The sequence below is a fragment of the Thalia democratica genome, chromosome 9 (assembly GCF_965202585.1).
Source record: "Thalia democratica chromosome 9, ktThaDemo2.hap1.1, whole genome shotgun sequence".
Classification (NCBI taxonomy): Eukaryota; Metazoa; Chordata; class Thaliacea; order Salpida; family Salpidae; genus Thalia; species Thalia democratica.
In genome coordinates this window covers 13,251,649-13,271,195 of record NC_139173.1, presented here as the reverse complement: position 1 = coordinate 13,271,195, position 19,547 = coordinate 13,251,649, and the positions used below count along the sequence as shown (strand labels likewise).

The window sequence follows — 19,547 nt, the reverse complement described above, 5'->3', positions numbered from 1 at the left end:
TGTTAATTAAAACAGGGTTGCCACTTTACCTGGAAAAACCTGGAATTTTGTACAAAAATCACTAAAAAAACCTGGAATTTCAACAGTTTTCACATGTACAATAGTAAAATTTGACTCAAAAAATCTTTCATATAAATAAAAAATTTTGTCATCAAAATTTTATTTAATTAAAAAACATTCAAACTAGCTTTACAATATATTTTCAATATTTTTATACTTATTAACACGGTTTCTTACCTTAAATTTAACTTTAAACTATAAATGGTCTCAAAAATGTGTACTTTTTAAAACCTGGAAGAAATTTTTAGTACCTGGAATTTTTTTTGTAAAAACGAGTGGTAACCCTGTTCTATTCTTTACTTACAGTATTTATTTTTTATAGAACTCCGTTGAAGTGTGTTAATCAGTTATCACACAGAAACATGTGTTAGTGTAATAAAGAAAGGATACTGTATAATTCGCAGGGTTGCCACACACTCAGGGAATTCAGCAAAACTCAGGGAATTTTAAAGTTGTAGAAAATATCAGGGAAACTCAGGGAATTTTGATTCTTTTTTTTTAATTCAGGGAAACTCAGGGCAGTTTTGGTTTTTTCTAAAAATTTCAGGGAAATTTTAAGATTTTTAAAAAAATCTCAGGGAATTTTTTTTTAGATCTAGAATGAGCTTTAGTTAATCAAGTTTCAATATTTTGTTCATAAAAGTTTATTTTATTCATTTTTAAGCGCTTATTTAAAAATTTTTAGCCTTGTAGCAAGTTCTTCAATATTCTTAGAATTAAAATGGCTATTTTTTAATAAATAAAAATAACTTTAAGGGTTTAAAAAAAACTCAGGGAAACTCAGGGAAGTTTAAGGTTACTCAGGGAAGTTTCTGGTCACTCAGGAAAAATTTTTTGACTCAAAGAGTGGTAACCCTGAATTTGTTATTACTGTATGCACTGTATAAATTTCAAAAGTACAAGGAAATACCAAGTACTTTTAACAATTTGTGGGTTGAATATAAGTTCTATGCAAAATAAATACTCAGCTGAAGTTTTTTGAACCTACAGCTGATGACCAAAAACAATTTTATTGTTTTTATGAAACACATGTTCTGTTAATTTTAAACTCGAAATTTCTCAATAAATTATTTAAAAGCCCTTCAAGTAGGCTCTGTAGAAGGTAATTTAGTTTATATATTCACATAAATTTCTAAATAAATGCTTAATATAAACACATATATCAAATAAATACTCAAGACTACTAATATACTTCCAATAAGTATATTTTGTTTTTGGGGATTTTGTATTCATTTGTAAACTTTAGTGACTTTTGACATATTTTTATTGGACTTATTGTAACTTATTAAAAACCATAATTTTCTAGTTATACACTGCCAGGCGGGTATGCAGTTTTTTACAGTGTTTACAATGTGTACCTATTTGGCAGATTACTTTGTTGTTTATTTTCATTAATTTCACTTTTTTACTCTTTTTACATAGATGTTTCAATCATGGGGTATTTAAATGACAATTGCACTATTTTTTTTTTTTTAATCTGAATTTTGATTTAGATTTTTTGCATTTTACATTTTTTTCTTTAATCATGAGGTATGTAAATGTTATTGCACTGTAGATTGTTTTTTTATTATAAATTATTTTTATAGCCTTATGAATATTTTTATTCCTATATTTTAATCATTGGGTATGCAAATTCAAACTGCAATGTTTGTTATTTTTGTAAAACTGTAATGTGTATATTTTAAATATTGTTTTCATATACATTTTGTAAGTTCATAGCTTTTTTATGGTTGTTTTAATTTATTAAAATTAAGTACAGTTTAATTTATTTTAAATTAAAAATATACCTTTTTTTTGTTTATTGAATTTTATAAATCAAAGTTAGCCATTTCTGTTTAAAGGCTAACAAGAGACTTGAAAGTTTTGCACATATTTTAATTTTTTTTTTCAATTTGCCTCAGTTTAGTTTGATATTCTGTGACCCAGTATTAATGTTACAGTTAGATTATTTTGAATTGTTTACTAACAAATTATTTTTTTATAGAAGTAAAACAAAAAACAAATGGCTGGAGATTTCTGGGCAGGCACCCATTGCAAAGAATGGTTAATGACTAAAGAAGTATTGTTAAAAAATAGAGCTGAAGATCTTAAATATCTTACTGAAAAAGAATACAATAAATTTATGATATTTTTGGCAAATGTTACTCAAAATATAGGTGAAGGTATGAGAGTTCCACAACAAGTCATTGCTACAGCTACTGTTTATTTAAAGAGATTTTACTCTAAGCATTCCTTTCAAGATTGTGACCCTGTTTTAATGCTAGCTACTTGTATATATACAGCTTCTAAAGTAGAAGAATACGGACCTTTGTCTAACAGTCGTCTTCAAAATGTTATTACAAACAGCATTAAAAAAAACTTTTCTTATGCTTGGCCAGAATTTCCTTATAATATTAAACAAGTTTGGGAGTGTGAATTTTACTTATTGGAAATGACAGACTGTTCTCTAGTTGTCTTTCACCCTTACAGATGTTTGATAAATTATGTACATGATTTAAATCTAAATGATAATGGTGAAATGCTCAGAATAGCATGGAATGCAGTTAATGATTCTTTTCGAACAGATGTTTCTTTGCTTTATCCTCCTCATTTAATTGCACTTACTTGTATTCACATAGCTTGTGTTTCTCAAAACTATGAAAATAAGTTTGTTGAATGGATTAGTGATTTAAATGTTAGTATTTATACAATCATGGAAATATCTGATATGATTTTGGAAATGCATGAAATTTATCATACATTTGACCAGAAAGCAGAAATAGAAGTTCTTTTAAAGAAAATACCTAAGCCAATGCTTTCTCTTGATAAAAAAGAAAGTTCAACTAAATGAATATTAATAAACTTATAGTCAATTAACTAAATTAAATTTACAGTAAATATGTTTATATTTACACAAAGTCTTACTTGAGTGTAAAGTTTTAAATATATCTTTTATAATATTTCTCATATAGTTTCAAATCTTCAAGCAATTTCTGTTAGATATAAGTTTCTGAAGTTTTTTATATTTTTTTTTGAAATAAAATACTTTTAATTGAATCTTCTACTGTTCATTATAAACTATTTAGTTCATGTTCCTAGTATAGTAAATAATTTTTAATAGCTAGTATACTATCAAATTTCATATGGTTGTGTTTTGTTTTTAAGTTGATATTTGAATTATGTAAAAAGTTTATGCAGCTATTTTCAAGTAATTGTAATGATTAGTTTTTCTTATTGAGTAAAAAAAAAATATTTGTTTATTAAATACTTATATAAAAAAACTATTACTATTAATAATTTAAGGTCACCTTAGCATTCAGTATTAAGAACTTATATAACTGTTTTAGTACGTTTGTACAACATGTGATTTATATTTTTTAATATAAAACTATTTGTTGTTTTTATTTTAAATATAGTTTTTACTTAGCTATGGTAGTAATGTATAATTGCATATAATTTAAACTGTATGTGACTGTGTACTTTTACTTCTATTCCTGATTGTTTTTGAATTTTTGTATAAAACTAATATATACGATTACATTCTTACAAACAATTTTGTCTTTACAGATATATAACGTGACATCAACTCATTTCAGTTACAATGCAGGTAATTTAAAATTTTATTAATTTGATTTTATTGAAATCCAGACTCTTTTAATATTTTAGAGTATTACTATAAACAAACTTATATAGTTATTTTTCTTAATTAAGATAAATTGCTCAATTTACTGAAATGTAAAGAGCTTATTTAGATAAAGAAATGCAAATTAAGTGTTTAATTTGCACATCTTTATTTTAGTTAAAAATAAACTGCAAATATGCCAATTAATTTTGTATTAAATCTTTAAAGCTAATGATATATCAAACAAGAGATTGTCATTATTTTCTTCATAAATTAATATCTATTAGAATATTGATTTAAGTTTTAATTAGTTGTTAAAATAAGGCATTTTTTTCTTTGACATAGTATCAAAAAGTTTTAAGAAAATAATGAAAATTTTATCTTAGTTTTAATACTTTTTACTTAGATTCCTAATGCTTTATATTCTATTTTATACAACGTACTCGTACACTCAGACTAGTTTAAACTTCTTGGTTACTTTTAAAAGCTTAGCTAGTTTGAATATTTCTCCTAAATTTTAGGCTAGTTTTTATGACAATAAAAAAATTTAAAAGTTGTACTTTTTAAATGTTCAATCATTATGATTTATTCACATATTTAAGTTAGATTGTAAGTTTTTCTTTTTAGTTTTTGATCCGTACAACTTTTTTTTGCAAATGTTCCTCATACCTCAGTCAAATTTATATAATGTCATCATTTGTAATATTATTAAAATTATTTTTTATTGCTTTTTGAGACTTATTACTTGATTTTTTCTAATGGTAATTTTGTTAATTAAAGTTATCTAAAAAAATTCAGTGTTTACGATTAAAGAGATACAGCTTTAAAGTTCATGTAACTTACTTAACGTTAATTTTTAGTTAGAAGAAAAATTAATATATTGTCATTATCTAAACTCCATCAACTCCAGCTATTTTTAAATGTATTAGTTTAAGATATTTAATAATAATAACGGATAGTTCATGCTGATTAGAAATACTATTTTGTAAAAATATTTAGTTATGTCCAGGTTAGCTTTTTCTCAGTTAATAATCAAGATTTTAAAATAAGGTGGATTCTATTTAAACAATTTTAAACCTTTGTTATAATACTTAAATTATCTTTCTTTATATAATTAAAAAAAAATCAAAATAGTTATCTATTTTAAGATACAGATAGTTTTTACCATTTAAGAATATTTAAAGTAAGTTCACAAACGCCCACAATCTGTAACTAGCACCTGCAAGTAATATGACAATACACAAATTAATACTAACTTCAAACACCTTTAAATCTTTAAAACAAGTTTGCAGTCAGAACTTATTACTTTTGATATGAGTACGATTCTTTTAAATTAAGGTTGTTCTGAGAAATTTTTGTTTATAGGATCCTAATGAAGACACGGAGTGGAACGACATCTTGAGAAAGCACAAAATTCTCCCGCCAAAACCGAAGCCGCCACCGGTTGATGATGAAATTGATATGACTGAGCCAGGTTTTAACTTCAATATAATTTACTACCCTAGACAGTACAATAGATTTATAAACTTAAGATGTTATTATGAAATAATATAACAAATCAGTCTTCGTAATAGGGTTAGATATGATAAATTTATCCCTACTGATTACTCTAACATTAGTTTTTTAGTTATAGACTATGATAAGAAGACAGACGAAGAGCTGAAAGAGTTAGAAGATGATTTAGACGAAGAATTTATGACTGAGTTAAGGTTTGTTTAATGATCCAAATGTTAAATTTTTTCATGTCAATATTACCTTTTATAACACTTACTTTTTTATAATCTTTTTTTGTTAAATAAACTTAAAAGTATTTTTACATTAAATTATAAATAATTTGTCTAGAAACAGAAGAATTGCTGAATTGCGGCGAATGCAGGAGAAAGCAAAGTTTGGTGAAGTTATTGAAATAACTGCCCAAAGCTGGAAAAAACAAGTCAATGAAGCCGGAGAAGATATAGTTGTAATTGTCCATCTTTATAGTCATTCGTATGTTTTTAACAAAAAATTTGTAAGCCAAATATATTTGTATCAACAACCTTTGTTGAAGATAGGTATTATATAGAATAGAGACTAAGTATATACTTGATAATATAAAAGTACTACTTAATATTCGAAAAATGTTATTTGACTCAAATGGTTGCCTATTTATAGTTTTTTTTAAGATCTTCTCTTCTTAAAATTTAATTCTCAAGTTACTATTTTGTTACAGCTTAAATTTAGAAACTAAAGTTGTAATGTCATTTTAATAATGTTGTGGAAAGAATATTTTTCAATTACTTTTTGTCTTGTATTTTCTTTTAAATAAGTTTGAAAAAGTTGTTTCAAGGTTTATATTTGAAATGTATAAAATTAAAACTTGCTGAGTACGAAATATGACATTTCTGTTTGACTTTATTTACTTCAGTTTATTAAATACTACTTGCTAATGCAAAAAAAAAACTTAGATTATTTGTAAACGCCTTTAAAAGTATCGTGCGCAAAGAATTGTAGCTAATTTAAATTTCTTGTTTGTTGAAAGATTTTTTGAAAGTCTGACTTTTATAAATTTTCTTAACAGAATCCCTCTATGTAAGTTACTTAACCAGCATTTCAATGCACTCGCAAAAAAGTTTCCCGAAATTAAGTTTGTCAAAGGAATTTCCACAACTTGCGTCCCAAATATGAAAGATCATCATCTACCTGTTGTATTTGTGTACAAAAACGACAAACCTATAAAAAAATTTTTTGGTGCTGTGCAATTTGGTGGAATGTCAATTACGTGTGACGGTAATATTTTTTTAGGCTAAAAGTGAAGAAAGTAGAAAAAAGTTATAACAACTTATATTTGAAAATTATTAACACTAATTTTAGTATGTATTGATTTATTTATTTTTAAAGCAGTTTACTCACTGTTTATAAACCTTTACTACAAGTTATAAGTTGCACCTGTTTTTATTAGTTTTTCATAGCTTTGTAAGTAACTAAATTTTCAAAGCTTAGTTTGCTGAAAAAAGTCTCGTGCTATTCACATAATATGCTGTAAGTATTTTGAAAATAAATCTTAATTTTATCTCATAAATGATATAAATACTAGATTTTTAGTAGTTTTAAGAAAATTAAATATACCATCATTGTTAAAACTGAATTGATCAATAAAAACTTTTTAATTAAGAAGTATTTGTTGTTTTACATCATATTTTTAATAATTGTGAACGATAAATAGATATTTTTTTTTACTAAAGTTAAATTAGTTCTAAGTTCATCTCAAATTAACTTTATCAAATTGTTATTGAAGTATATAAACTCAATGTGTTAAATAGTTGAGTTCAATAAGTAATACACCTTGTATTTTCACCCCTAATGACTCAACAATAATTTTTTATTTCAGAACTAGAATGGAAGTTTTCCCAGCATGACATTTTAAAAAGCAATTTAAAAGAAAACCCAAAAAAAAAAGTTGAAGATTATATGATGAGCTCTATAAGGTCATCTTATGTCGGCAAGTCAAACAAGTATAATGATTCTAGCGATGATGACTATTGATTGTTTCACAAGTTTTCTGAAAAACATTAGTACAGCTATACCTTATTACTTTTTTAATTATGAAACCTAATGATTCTACAAAAACTTGTTCTAAATTATGAGGAAATTTATTTAAATATGATGTTTGCATATGCAGTTTGAAAATTTATCATACGTTACTTAATTTTTTTTGTAATCGAGTAACTTTTATTTACTACGTATGTCAACTTTAAAATAATATTTAAGCGGATAAAGTCAAATTTTTAAAAAAAAATTCTTTTTAGTGACATTTCTTTAGTTGTACTTAATAATTAGCATTATTTAGAACAAATAGATTTTAAGTGAAGTAACTTCTTTCAAGTCGTAAATAAATATAAAAATGTTTCAAACACTTATAGTGCCTTTTAGAATCGAATTGAAACGAATATTTTTTTACTAATATGTCTTTTGGGTAAAGCCGATATTATAATAAGTTATAAAAAAATAGTCTTGTTGTTTTTTCAAATCTAGGTATTGTCTTCTTTTCCAGCGTATATTTGCAATACAACTCCAGTAATTTTTATTTGATATGAAATAACCATTATTGAAAAATTAACTGTCGTTGGACAATCATGTTATCAGACTTTTTGGATAAAACTATCTTAGTAAAAGTTTGATTAAACAAACTAAGCTTGAGTGTAAATAAAGTTTTGACCAGTATTGGACCTATTAGTTTTAATTTTTATCGAAAAATTGAGATTTACAGTTTTTTGTTTAAAAAGTACTTTTTCTCCTATAAATATTTCAAAGCCAAATTTTTTTTAAGTATTTTCAATACTTGATCATAGTATCGAAGTTAAGGATTTTCAGTATTTTCTTTATTAACTTCAGTTTCAAGCTGAAAAGACGATGATCTCTTGAAAGTTATCTGTGTATATCAGGATAACCCTAGGGGACAATTTTTGCTAATATGGGACGAAAAAATTATGGTTTAACAACTATTATGGGCTTTTATAATCTCTTCCAAGTGGGCGATTGTGAAATTTAGTTCGGGAAACCTTGATGAAGACGGATTAATAATTAAAAAGTAGCTAGAATGTTTTTTCACACCATTTTGTATTTAAATTGTCAAATTAACTTTCATAAAATCAAGTTATTTTTTATAATAAAAAAATATTCTTTTAACTGCACCCCACAGCCAAGTCTAGTGCTTGTTGTATGATAGCGAAGACATTTCTGCTTTGCTTAAGATAGCCTTTATTGGTGCATGAAATAGTGCTGGTGCTCTTACCAGACAAGTAGTAATTTTAAATTTTATAGGATTTTTACTTGATTAATAATGTTAGTGCAACTAAATATCTTGTTTACTACCAGGATTCGGTGGCAAAAAAAGTTTTTGACCTTGTCAAGTAAAACAAAACTTCTTATATATTGTTTTAAAGTTAAATGGCTGAAGACAAGTATTCTTTATTCCTAAATAATTTGCGTGTCTGCATAAACATTCATAGCTTTTTGTTTACAGCAAAATATTTATGATGCTTCAAAATCGTTATCATTTATGACTTAACTTCCTTTTCAAGTTATGATTTTAAAATTCATTTAAATCGCTTTACTTTTTTATTTAGGTATATAATTTATATGATTGATTATTATTTCAATTACATACTTGAATTTTTTAAAAGTTTCAGTTATCAAAGTTTCACAAGCAAATTTATAATAAATTAATTACCCCTTATTTAAATAATAAATTAAGCATTGAACAATAACTAACCTTTAGCTAGTAATGTTTTTTTTTAATAACCTGTTTAATGTGGGCGGTTATCAAAAATGCACGCACCGTTTATTTTTTTGCACTTTAGTTTAATCAGAAAAGTTCAGGGTTGCAAAAAAACTTAAGAGTCTTTGAAAAAGTTTCAATTTGTGCCTAAAAAACCTGAGATCGAGAAATTTTGAAAAAGAACCGGGAGATTTCAACATAAGTATCTAAAAAACAAGGAATTATAAACAAATTTTAAATATATACGAAGATCTATTATATAAAATAATTTATTTTTTTATCATTTAGAGTTTTATTTACTATCAAACATATTTAAAGTACAGTTACAGCATTTTTTGATATTTTTATACTATTCAAGGCGGTTTTTACCAAGAATTTAATTTTGTAAAATTAGGAAATGGACTAAAAAAACTTGTGTTTTCTAAAACCTTGAAAAATCTTCTCAAAGACCTTTAACAACCCTGAAATATCCATTGATTAAAACTTTCCCTGGTGCATGACTCAATAACCATAAGATTTTTCGGTCATTAAAATTAATATATAAATATGAATTAGCTAAATATTTTATCATCTAATGGAAAACTACGTTTTAAAGAAAAGTTTTTAATTAGAACAGTTAAAACTTATGAAAAAATGACTCTGTGCAATGATGACCCCTTTAATGTGTATAAATACTTTTTTATTTTGACTACTAAAATTTTATGTGTCAAGCTCAAGTCGAATCTGTACTTTTAATGATTTAGTATAACAATGTTTTAAATGCTTGATTATAAAGGAGTAAAACCTTTTAAGTTGTCTCATATCTGTAACCATCGTTAATTTATATACTGAAACTAAACGTCTTGAAATTATAAACAAACTTTGACCCAAGTTACCCGACAGCGGTATTAAATTAATCCTCAAAATTTTCGATAAAAAGTTATTATAAAGCGATAAAAGATTACTACACTTTTCTTTACGGCCCAGTTCTAAAATTTAAAAAAAAGTGAGCCAAAACCTGATATTTTATGTCCATAAGACAAGCTCGAAATTTGTCAAAGATAAATTTTGTTGAGTTCAAATTGATCATCAGACCAAAGTTTTCAGTTGACATTTTGGCCGAAATTTTAATAAACAAAGAGTGAATGCTTTTGAATTTTTTTTTAATTTCAAATTTTTTTGATTAATTCCAAACAGGTTTTACAAAATTCATTAAAAAACTACAAAAAATATGTAAAAAGTTTGACGTACTAATTTACTTTTACAACACATTTAAAATAAAAAAGTTATTGAAACTAACAACTTTTCAAATAGAATAGTATAGTGCAATATAGTTCAAAAAAAAATTAAATACTTTAAAAAATAGAAGAGTAAATGAGTGTTTTAAAAACATCAAAATTATTTTATTAATGCATTTGTAAACTGTGTAGAACGGCAGTATTTTTATCTTAACAAAGTAATTTTTTAATTCATGAATTATTTTTAAGCCTATATACAATATTTCAACATTTTGTTTTCGTTTGGGTCTTTTTTGAAAACCATCATTGACAGCTAAAGTTTAAGATTTTCTAAACTAGTTTGAAGTTTTATTAGTTTGAGGAATGATTTAACCTCTTTAAAAATACATATTTTATAGCATTTTATTTTTAAATTAAAAGTGTCTTTCTGCAACTAGATAATATTTGAAGTTTTATAAAAAGTTAATTTAAAAAATTACAAAGAAATTTGCTTTGTTTATAGTGTAGTATTTGTGAAAAATGCAATATATATTGTGTCATGTTTTTTTGAAAACAACTGTAGTGTTTGTTTAGTTTACAAGCTTCAATAATTATTTCTTATTAGTTATAACAAAGTAAATTTTCAACTGTATTATAGGTAAGTAGCCAATCTAAAAGTAAAAAAGTTAGGATATAAAGTATAATGTAAAACCGATCAGTTAAAATTTTAAATTTCTTAATAAATAATTTAGATCCTTTTAAATCAGTTTTTTTTATAAAGACATACACATCAGAAACGATTTGTACAAGAAAAACGCAAGCTCTACTTTATGAATAAATTTAAAGTAAGTAAGGAATTATAGCCTTCCTTTGTTTTGGATAGTCTTCAAAAACTTCTAAGTAGAACCTGAAATTATATTATCTAAACTTAACAGACTAATGAGAGTAAATAATCTACTATGTTTATAATAAAAAGCGTTTATTTCTAAACAGCAATTGCCACAAAATCATTCTCTATCCGTTTTGTTAAAGTTGTTTCTTATCTGATCAACTCCCGTACTCAATTTGTCATCCAAATGAATACTTTTAAGATAAATATACTTCCGAATATTTTCCAAACAACTATTCCCTTATCAATTAATTGTCATATATGATGTATATATTTAACACGTAAATGTTAACCAACAAAGTATAAAGTTATCAATGTTGCAACTTGAATAGTCGCAGTAGTGTAAAATAAATATATACTGAGTAGTTGATGACTTTTAAAGCATATCGTTCACTTAGGTTCAGTTGATTCTTAAAACATTGTTTATTGACCAATAAAAGAAAATATCTCAAAATACTTGGTCTGAGGACCTAGTGTGCAAAAGAACCTTTTAGTTGATAAACCAAAATTTATCAAAAAAAAGAAATTGAATTTACTTTTACAAATCATAGTCCTTGCTTAACTGGTTGACCTGCGTAATCTTTGTGACCCTTAGTTAATGATATAAAAAGCAAGAAAAACGAAGTTTTTTGAATGTTTAAATATTGCTTTAAAGCTTTTACATATAGCTTGAGCTGTTCGTATGGAAAATTGTTTGGAAAAAAAACTTATCAAACAACAAACAAATTGGATGTTATTTGATTGTAAGGTAAAGAACTTAAAAAGAAGTTGATCAGGTAGAAAATAATTTGGATACGAGTTGATTGGGTAAAAAAATTAGATAAGAAAAATTTGTTAGGAATTGATTATTTAAGAAATAACTTAAATAAGATTTAACGGCATTGAAAAGAGTAGAGTACCGTATTTATTTTATGAGTATAAATTTATACCTAAGTTTTGGTAGATACTTTGCATTGATAAAATATTTGATAGTTTTTATTTAGTTTTAAAGCAGCTGCTGTCTTTAGTTATACTATCACAAACATACTGAATTAATTTGTAAAAAAAAAATGCTTTGCGTATGCATACTTATGTAGCCATGTTTTTACTTGCTTCAGAAAAATGTACAAAAAATAGTTGTTCGAAGACCAAGGCTTGTAAGCTAAAAACTTTATTCCTTTAAAGTATTTAATTTTTGTATCATTTACATTGCTTGGATTGTCTGCAGTTTTCTCAACAAAATTATAAACGCAGTTTATTGTTATTTAAAAAAGCTTATTTTTGCTGTAAACCAACTTGTGATGAGACATGGCCCGAGTACCGATTGTAAACGTTGTTGAAACAGCAAAACAAATTAATGGAATTTGTAATCCAGAGGCTATCGCTAAACCCCACCATTCCATGATTTCACCAAAAAAGTTCGCTCCTGAAACAAACTCAAATAACCCACCGTAAGGTATCTGGTATTTTTGTTTCTTCGACTTTCTTAAACTGATCAAAATTAAGTCGCTATGAATGTTTATAGCAAGTCCAATAATCCAGGTTGATATTCCTATAAGTTTTATAGTTAAATTGTAAGTAATTTAAGTAATTTTTATAAAGTTAAACTGTTTTCGAAATTTTATCTAATTTAAAAAGAGTACTTAAACTAGTATTTACATATGGAGGTCGTTTTTCACCATATTACTACATTAATGAATATAAACAGTGATACAGTTTTAAACTAACAATTCAAGTTAAAAATGTTAAGATTTTACGGCTGCATATTTAACAAGAGAAAAAATAAAAGCCCATATAAGCTGGTTGTCTTTAAATTTTAAACTTTAATAAAAACATTTCGAAAATGTACTGTTTTTAATTTTTATAACTATGAAAATGAACTTACTGTAAGATTTGAAAGGTGTTGTTGTGATTTCAAATTTAATTAGTTAATTCACCTTAGTTTGTCACCAAAATATATATAAATAACATAAACTGTTTTCTTAGCAAAACATGAATAACTATACTAAAAAAGTCTAAAGAAACAAGTTAAGTATCAATATTAGTAGTAATATTTTAAACCACTTTTTATTTAATACTTAACGAGATAAAATTTAGTTTATGCATAATTTTCTAACATTATTGTTTCTACATGTAATATCTAAGTGTGTACAGAAACAATTAAAACAATATATATGACATAAATTAAAAATATTTTGTTAGGTATACTTTTTGATTTTTCATACCATGTTTTTTGGCAAAATAAGTTAATTTTTATGCGTTGCATACTAATATAAACAGTTTCTGTTTTTTGGAACTTTCTATTAAATACAAACTAGATTGAGAAATGGTAATTTATTAAGTTTGTACATTTTTAATCAAAATAGTTCAAATTCGATCAAAAAACAAATAAAAATTGCTGCACAATCAGACTATGACTATTTGAAGACTTCAAATCTCAGGCCAATTTAGTAATTTTCAGTTTTTGGCTTGAATTGCTTTTTGTATGCTAAAATATCAGGCTAGTTTTGGTCACTCGGACTGACTTTTTTGCTTTAAAGAGTGGTAAATTAAATTTATGATGTATGTTCAATGCACAGTGTTGGTTTGAATTAGAATATATTTCAAATTTTAAGTCTTTCAGCTAATATAATTTGAATTATTTTTTATATTAAGTGTAAACATATAAGTGTGAACAGTAAGTGTTGTTAAAAAATCCCGGAAAAGCTTGGAATTTGACAATTTAAACTTAAAAATCTAAAAAACCCGGAATTTTAGAAAAATTTTACATGTAAAGTAATGAAATTTCGATTTGACACAAAAAATCTACCATATAGATATTTTTTATTAAAAAACACATTTAAAGTATCTTAACAGTACGTTTTATTTTTTTTTTTATTATTAATACAGTTCTTTTTACCTTTAACTTAATTATATACTAAAAATAGAAGCAAAAAGTTGTACTTTTAAAAACTTTATATTGGTGCATTGCACCTTTGCTTTTAAAATGTTTTTATCTATCGTTGTGCTTTGTATCGGAATTAAACCTAGAAGTTCTTCTAAATTGTCAAAATTCGTAAAACCACCTGTAATAAAAATTCTAAAATTAGCAATATCTGTTGTATCAGTTCTCGCATCTTAACAGATTGATTTAAGTCCTTATTTGGTTTATTTGGCTTTATAATTTTCAAACAATTCCTAAACACGACTTCTTGTTGATATTGAAGAAAAAAATAAAAAATATTTTACTAACGCATACACAAATTATTTAAAAAAGTTTTCAACTATCAACGGTATCTTTTTTTAGTATATACTTTTGCTACTTTATAACTTGCCTAAACAATTTTTTCTGATCAGTCTGTAGTTACTGAAAATAATTATGTGCGTTGTTGAAACTGACTTAAGCGATTTTTTTTTGTTTCTTGCAATAACTCCAAATTAACATATTATAGTTTTCACAGCTCGTCTAATAATTCATATTTGTTCTTTTTAAATGCAATATTTTTATTGCAGATAAAGAATTGTTATAATGCTCAATAAAAAATAGGTTAATAAATTTTTATACATTTGTTTAAAATGTTTAAAACTTAATTGTCCATTCAAGCTGGATTACAATAACTTTTAAGTTATGTAATTAAATAACTGTTTATAAACTTCGGTATTTCTTTATTTTGTGAACTTTATTTTAAACAAGGTTGCCAAACAAACAGGCTAGTTTAATTTTTTTTTTATTCAGACTAGGTTAAAGCTGTTTAATAGATTTTTATAAAACTCAGGTGTATGTAAAACTTTTATTTCAAATACTTTAAACAAATCTTCGAATTCTCAGAATAGTTTTTATAACAGTAAGGTAGTTTACTAATTGTAATTTTTTGTCTATTTACATGTTGTGCTTTTTTATAATAATAATGTTTTAGTTGTGTATTTAAGCTTGATTAACAGAAAGTTTTTAGCTATTTTAACTTTTAGTAAACTTTTAATATAATTCAGACATTTTTGCTTTTTAAATGGCAACCGTGTAAAAGACTAATTAATTACTAATAAGGTATTTTATTATAGTATTCCAGCATTAATTATGCTAAAAAACTTGATTTAGCTTATCTACAGTATAAATAGCTATTAATTTTATTTAATTAACTAATTACTGAATTTTTCAAAGAGTGCAAACCAGGGGCGTGTTTTGACTGGTTTCCTGTTTCCTGTGAATCCCCTGAAAAAAAAAAAAAAAAAAAAAAAAAAAAAGATTCTTAGAATATCACTAAAAACGTTGTTTATTGAATTTGTTTTGGTTATTTGATAAACTTTGAATAATGAATGTTGAATTTATAAGACTGAAAGATTAAAAAGTTTCCTTAACAAAAAATGCTCGTTTTTGTCCAGCTGAAATAGATTTTAAATAAAATTTTAATTGTGACATCATGATAGCTAAAAGCTTTAAGTAGCATTTTCTTTCTAGGAAACTTTTTTTAAGATGCTCTTAGTTCCCACTATAAATTGTTACTTAGTGTAAATAACTTTTGATACAGTATTGTTTTTGAACTAGTAAGTACAGTTTTACTTAAAAGATGTCCAATATAATCACTAAAGTTTTATATTACCAAGTCGGTTGTATATAATAATGTTGTGTGAAGCTTATATACTTTAAAATTTTTTGTTTATGTTTCAACCAACTGGGTTTAAACCTTAAAAAGTTCAATTTAGAGAGTTTTCAAAATTATCTTTAGACCACTACACAATCTAGCAATTTATTCTTTTATCATTTAATGGTATTTTGATATTTTTTTAAGTTGTTTTATTTTTGTATATCTGTTGGCCACAAAGTTGGTTCTTGATTTTTTAGATTTTGAACTCAGAGAAATTTCAAAATCAATATTAGAACTCCTGCATCATCAGGCAAACATTTAATTATAATTTAAAGATATTTCAATTTAGTTGCGAAAGTCTAAACATTTTTTTGTAATTACCTAGGATGATGTCGCACCAATATCAAGCTAAAATTATATTGTGTTTAATACCTTTTTGAACCATAATTTTAGGCTTAAAATAAATATATAATAATATTATATGATTAATCTAAAATTATACTTCGTTTTTAACAAGCTATATAAATACATAGTTAGAATTAAATTCATTTGTTACAAACTAAAATACTTAATTGATTTTATTTTACAGTATAGTAATGTATATAAGTTATTGTATCATTTACTTTATTATAAAAATAAAAGCAATTAAATATATAAGTTTTATTGGTTTATGATAAATAAGTTTTATTTATGTATTTATAAAACATAGCCATTAAGCCTATAATTATGGTAAAAAACAACATTGAAATTAATAAAGTTTAAGCTTGATATTGGTGCGACATCATCCTGTGTAATTACCCCTTTTTTTTATAGAATTTTCAATTTTTATAGATTAAATTACTTAAAAAAATGTTTTTATTATAAATATTTTTTTTCCGGCTCTTTTAGTTTTAATTTATCTAAATTTAATTGCAGTATAATAAATAGAAATATATACTACTTTTCCATTACTACTTGTATGTTTTTTTTTTTTTTCTAATCAGAAAAAAATAAAAATTAACACAGAGTTTTTCGGCTAAATATTGCGTACTTAACTGGCAGTGCATAGCTAAGAAATGCGTACTTAAGCGAGAAATTAAGAACAAAAAAAAATTGTGAACTCCATTTGAAAAAAGTCGAGACACGCCCCTGGTGCAAACTATTTTCTAAAGCAAAAACTAAAAATGTATGAAAATGACCCATAAATGTTTTTCAAGCTCGGTTTTTATAGAGAGTTAGGTTGTAAGATAACAAAAGTATAATATTAAGTTTATCTTATTAAGTATTTAAAAAAGTACATATTTTATTAAGACTTAAATATATTAAGCTATGTAAATTCTATTACAATATATATTTATATATTAAATAAGCATTCTAAGTGTAGTTAAAAGTTATTTAAAGTAATTAAGTGAATAAAAGTAAAGCTATCTCTTGTGTGGCTAAAACTAAAGCCAAAACATTATACAAATATCACTAAAACTAAAACTGTGACCCGCGAAGATTTTGGTAACTTGAAATTTGGCCCGCGAGCACCAACTGCCTGCCGACTCCTGGCTTAGAGTTAAAAAGTAAAAGTAAAATGAAATATTTTTAATACTTATTTTTATGCAGGTTGAAGTAAAAACTAACGATAAAATAGTACTTATAATTACAAAAAATTGACAAACCGAAACAAAATGACAATGAGTTTAACCATTTCTCTTCTAAAAGTCCATATTTAATTTGAAACATTGAAATGTTGAAACCGTTAACGAATGTAAATAAGAATGCAAAAGTCATGATTTGTAAAGAAACATCAGTACTTTTTTTGTTCATCAGATATACGTATATAAAAGACCTTTTAAAAGAAAAAAGAGTTTAGTAAATTAAAATTTTAATTTAGTTATTTTTCATAATTTTTTAATTTAAAGTAAAATTACATTTTTAATTGTAACAAAAATACTTTTTAATTGTCATTTAAAATTTTACATCAGGTCTAACTAGGACTAGATGCATCTTAAAAATTTATAAAACTTGCCATTAAGAATTTAAATAAAACATTTAAATTAAAATATCGAAAATTTAAATGCATAATAATCTTTTTAGTATTTTACTTAGTGACACTTTGTTGTATTATTAGAGTTTTTAAAAGTTTTAGTTGCAGATTTAGTTACATTATATCACATAATGTAGTTTTAGATTTCCAATCTAGTAAAGTTTATAGGCTAATATTTTAGATAATGAAATTACTTATAGTTTTTCTTGTTAAACTTAAACATTTGTTTAAATAGTTAGTTTTATAAGTCTATATTTAAAATCGATTTCTTGTAAATTCCATCTAATAATGTCAATTTATTCACAACTATTTTTTTTTTGTTTTACGTCATAAACTTCTTAAGCAGAAATCTAAGAAATAAAATGAAGATTTTTATTACTAAAGATGTAGGCAATACTCTTAGTTGAGATGTTTTATAAAAAAATATCAGTTTGAAAATAAATTTAAAAACATTTTATCTTTATTTTTTTTACATTTTAGGCATGATTTTAGCTTTAGGTTTTTACACTAAAATTACCCCAGCTTAAACTAATAAAATTAATTTATGATAAATTCTAGTCTTGTGAATAATACGAAAAACGCTTAATAGTTACATTAATATTTTAAGCATTTTGATGAAGCCAATATAGTTTTTATTTTGTTACGGTATTTATTTGATACTTTGTAAAACAAAATCAACTAAAAAAATTAAAGAATTTTTTTTTTTAATTTTTTAAAGCTTTCATTTTAAAAACTATAAGTATTAAATTGTTATTATAAACAGCGTATTTCTAATAGTTTTTTACATATATTGTATTAAGAAATTCTTTTTAAACATTCTTTTAACGTATAAATTAAATTTAAAATAATAGTTGTAAATTATTAATGATGGCTAAATTGGTATTAAAAAGTTTATTTTTCGAAGTGCATCCCCTAAAAATATCATAAAAGACCACCACTTCAGAATTGAAACTAGCTACAATAAGTTATACTATTGTTTTAAACATTATGGTGTTTAATGTTAAAGGATGTATTTTTTAATGACAATTTACTACTTTATATTTAAAATTGTTTCTAATAACAACATATGAGTAGAGTTATAACGTTTTAGTACAGTTTAGTTAATAAAAGTATTATTTAATAAAAATACTCGTTTTCGTTAAATTAGTCGATATTTTGATTGCAATACCTTATTGTTGAAAGTTTTAACTTATCGTTTTTTAAAAATGCTAATTAGTATTTAAATCGTTTTAAGTTAACATAAAAGTTTGATCATACCACTTCGCCATACTAACAAATGGTATGTTCAAACCTTGTTGCTAACTTGAGTTTGTCTCACGGGATATATAAGTCAATGCCTTAGCTCTTAAAGACTTTCGCTGCTGTCTTCTTAAATCGTTTTAGTTAAAACTTATCACATGTAGATTTATTTATATTTACGTATGAATTAGTTAAATGAAAATTAAAACAAAAAACCTGTAAAAATAATGAGAAATAAACATAAAGAGTATAATCATGTTTGGGGTCGGAACATTTGTGTGATTATTATGAATAACAACATACACGGGTACAAAAAAGGATGGCGATTCTTGTATTAACCAAGCCAGCTTTGCATTTAGTGCTGTATGAACAAATTAAAGTAAGCTATTAGTCTTTATACTTCAACTGTGGCTAAGAACTTTTTAACAAAAAACAGTTTTCAAACAAGTTTTAGTGTATGAAAACATTTTTGATTACTTTTTTATTATCTATAAGAATATCTTTTTTATAACTAATTAATTTTTTTTAGTATATAACTACTTTTTCAAAGTTATAAATTGCTAAGTATACTTATGTCAAATTTTTGTCTTACTATGTCTATCAAATTTAGTAGAATTTTTACAAACAACTGTTGTATTTAATAAAATATACATTTCAAAAATTAACTATAATAATATTATTTATATACTTTAAGTTTTAAGCATTTATAAATAGAAATTAGAACAATGTTACTGTTTTGTTTTTATAAGT

The 19,547-nt window shown here is 24.5% G+C and overlaps 2 protein-coding genes and 1 pseudogene across 2 annotated transcripts; 2 read left to right on the top strand and 1 right to left on the bottom strand.

The window, feature by feature from the left end:
• The first annotated feature begins 2,052 nt into the window (after positions 1-2,052).
• Positions 2,053-3,232, top strand: LOC145843859 (cyclin-C pseudogene; annotated as a pseudogene).
• A 372-nt stretch (positions 3,233-3,604) lies between these two features.
• Positions 3,605-7,537, top strand: LOC145843860 (phosducin-like protein 3). Its single transcript, XM_082951111.1, has 6 exons — positions 3,605-3,646; positions 5,027-5,135; positions 5,289-5,370; positions 5,504-5,647; positions 6,219-6,427; positions 7,029-7,537. Exons 1-6 carry the CDS (start codon positions 3,641-3,643, stop codon positions 7,181-7,183), a joined length of 705 nt encoding a protein of 234 aa, XP_082807237.1. The 5' UTR covers positions 3,605-3,640; the 3' UTR covers positions 7,184-7,537.
• A 3,417-nt stretch (positions 7,538-10,954) lies between these two features.
• LOC145844398 (3-oxo-5-alpha-steroid 4-dehydrogenase 1-like) lies at positions 10,955-19,123 on the bottom strand. Its single transcript, XM_082951796.1, has 4 exons — positions 19,014-19,123; positions 17,191-17,360; positions 12,279-12,534; positions 10,955-11,021 (listed from the first exon to the last, which is right to left on the bottom strand). Exons 1-4 carry the CDS (start codon positions 19,052-19,054, stop codon positions 10,955-10,957), a joined length of 534 nt encoding a protein of 177 aa, XP_082807922.1. The 5' UTR covers positions 19,055-19,123.
• Positions 19,124-19,547: the final 424 nt, after the last annotated feature.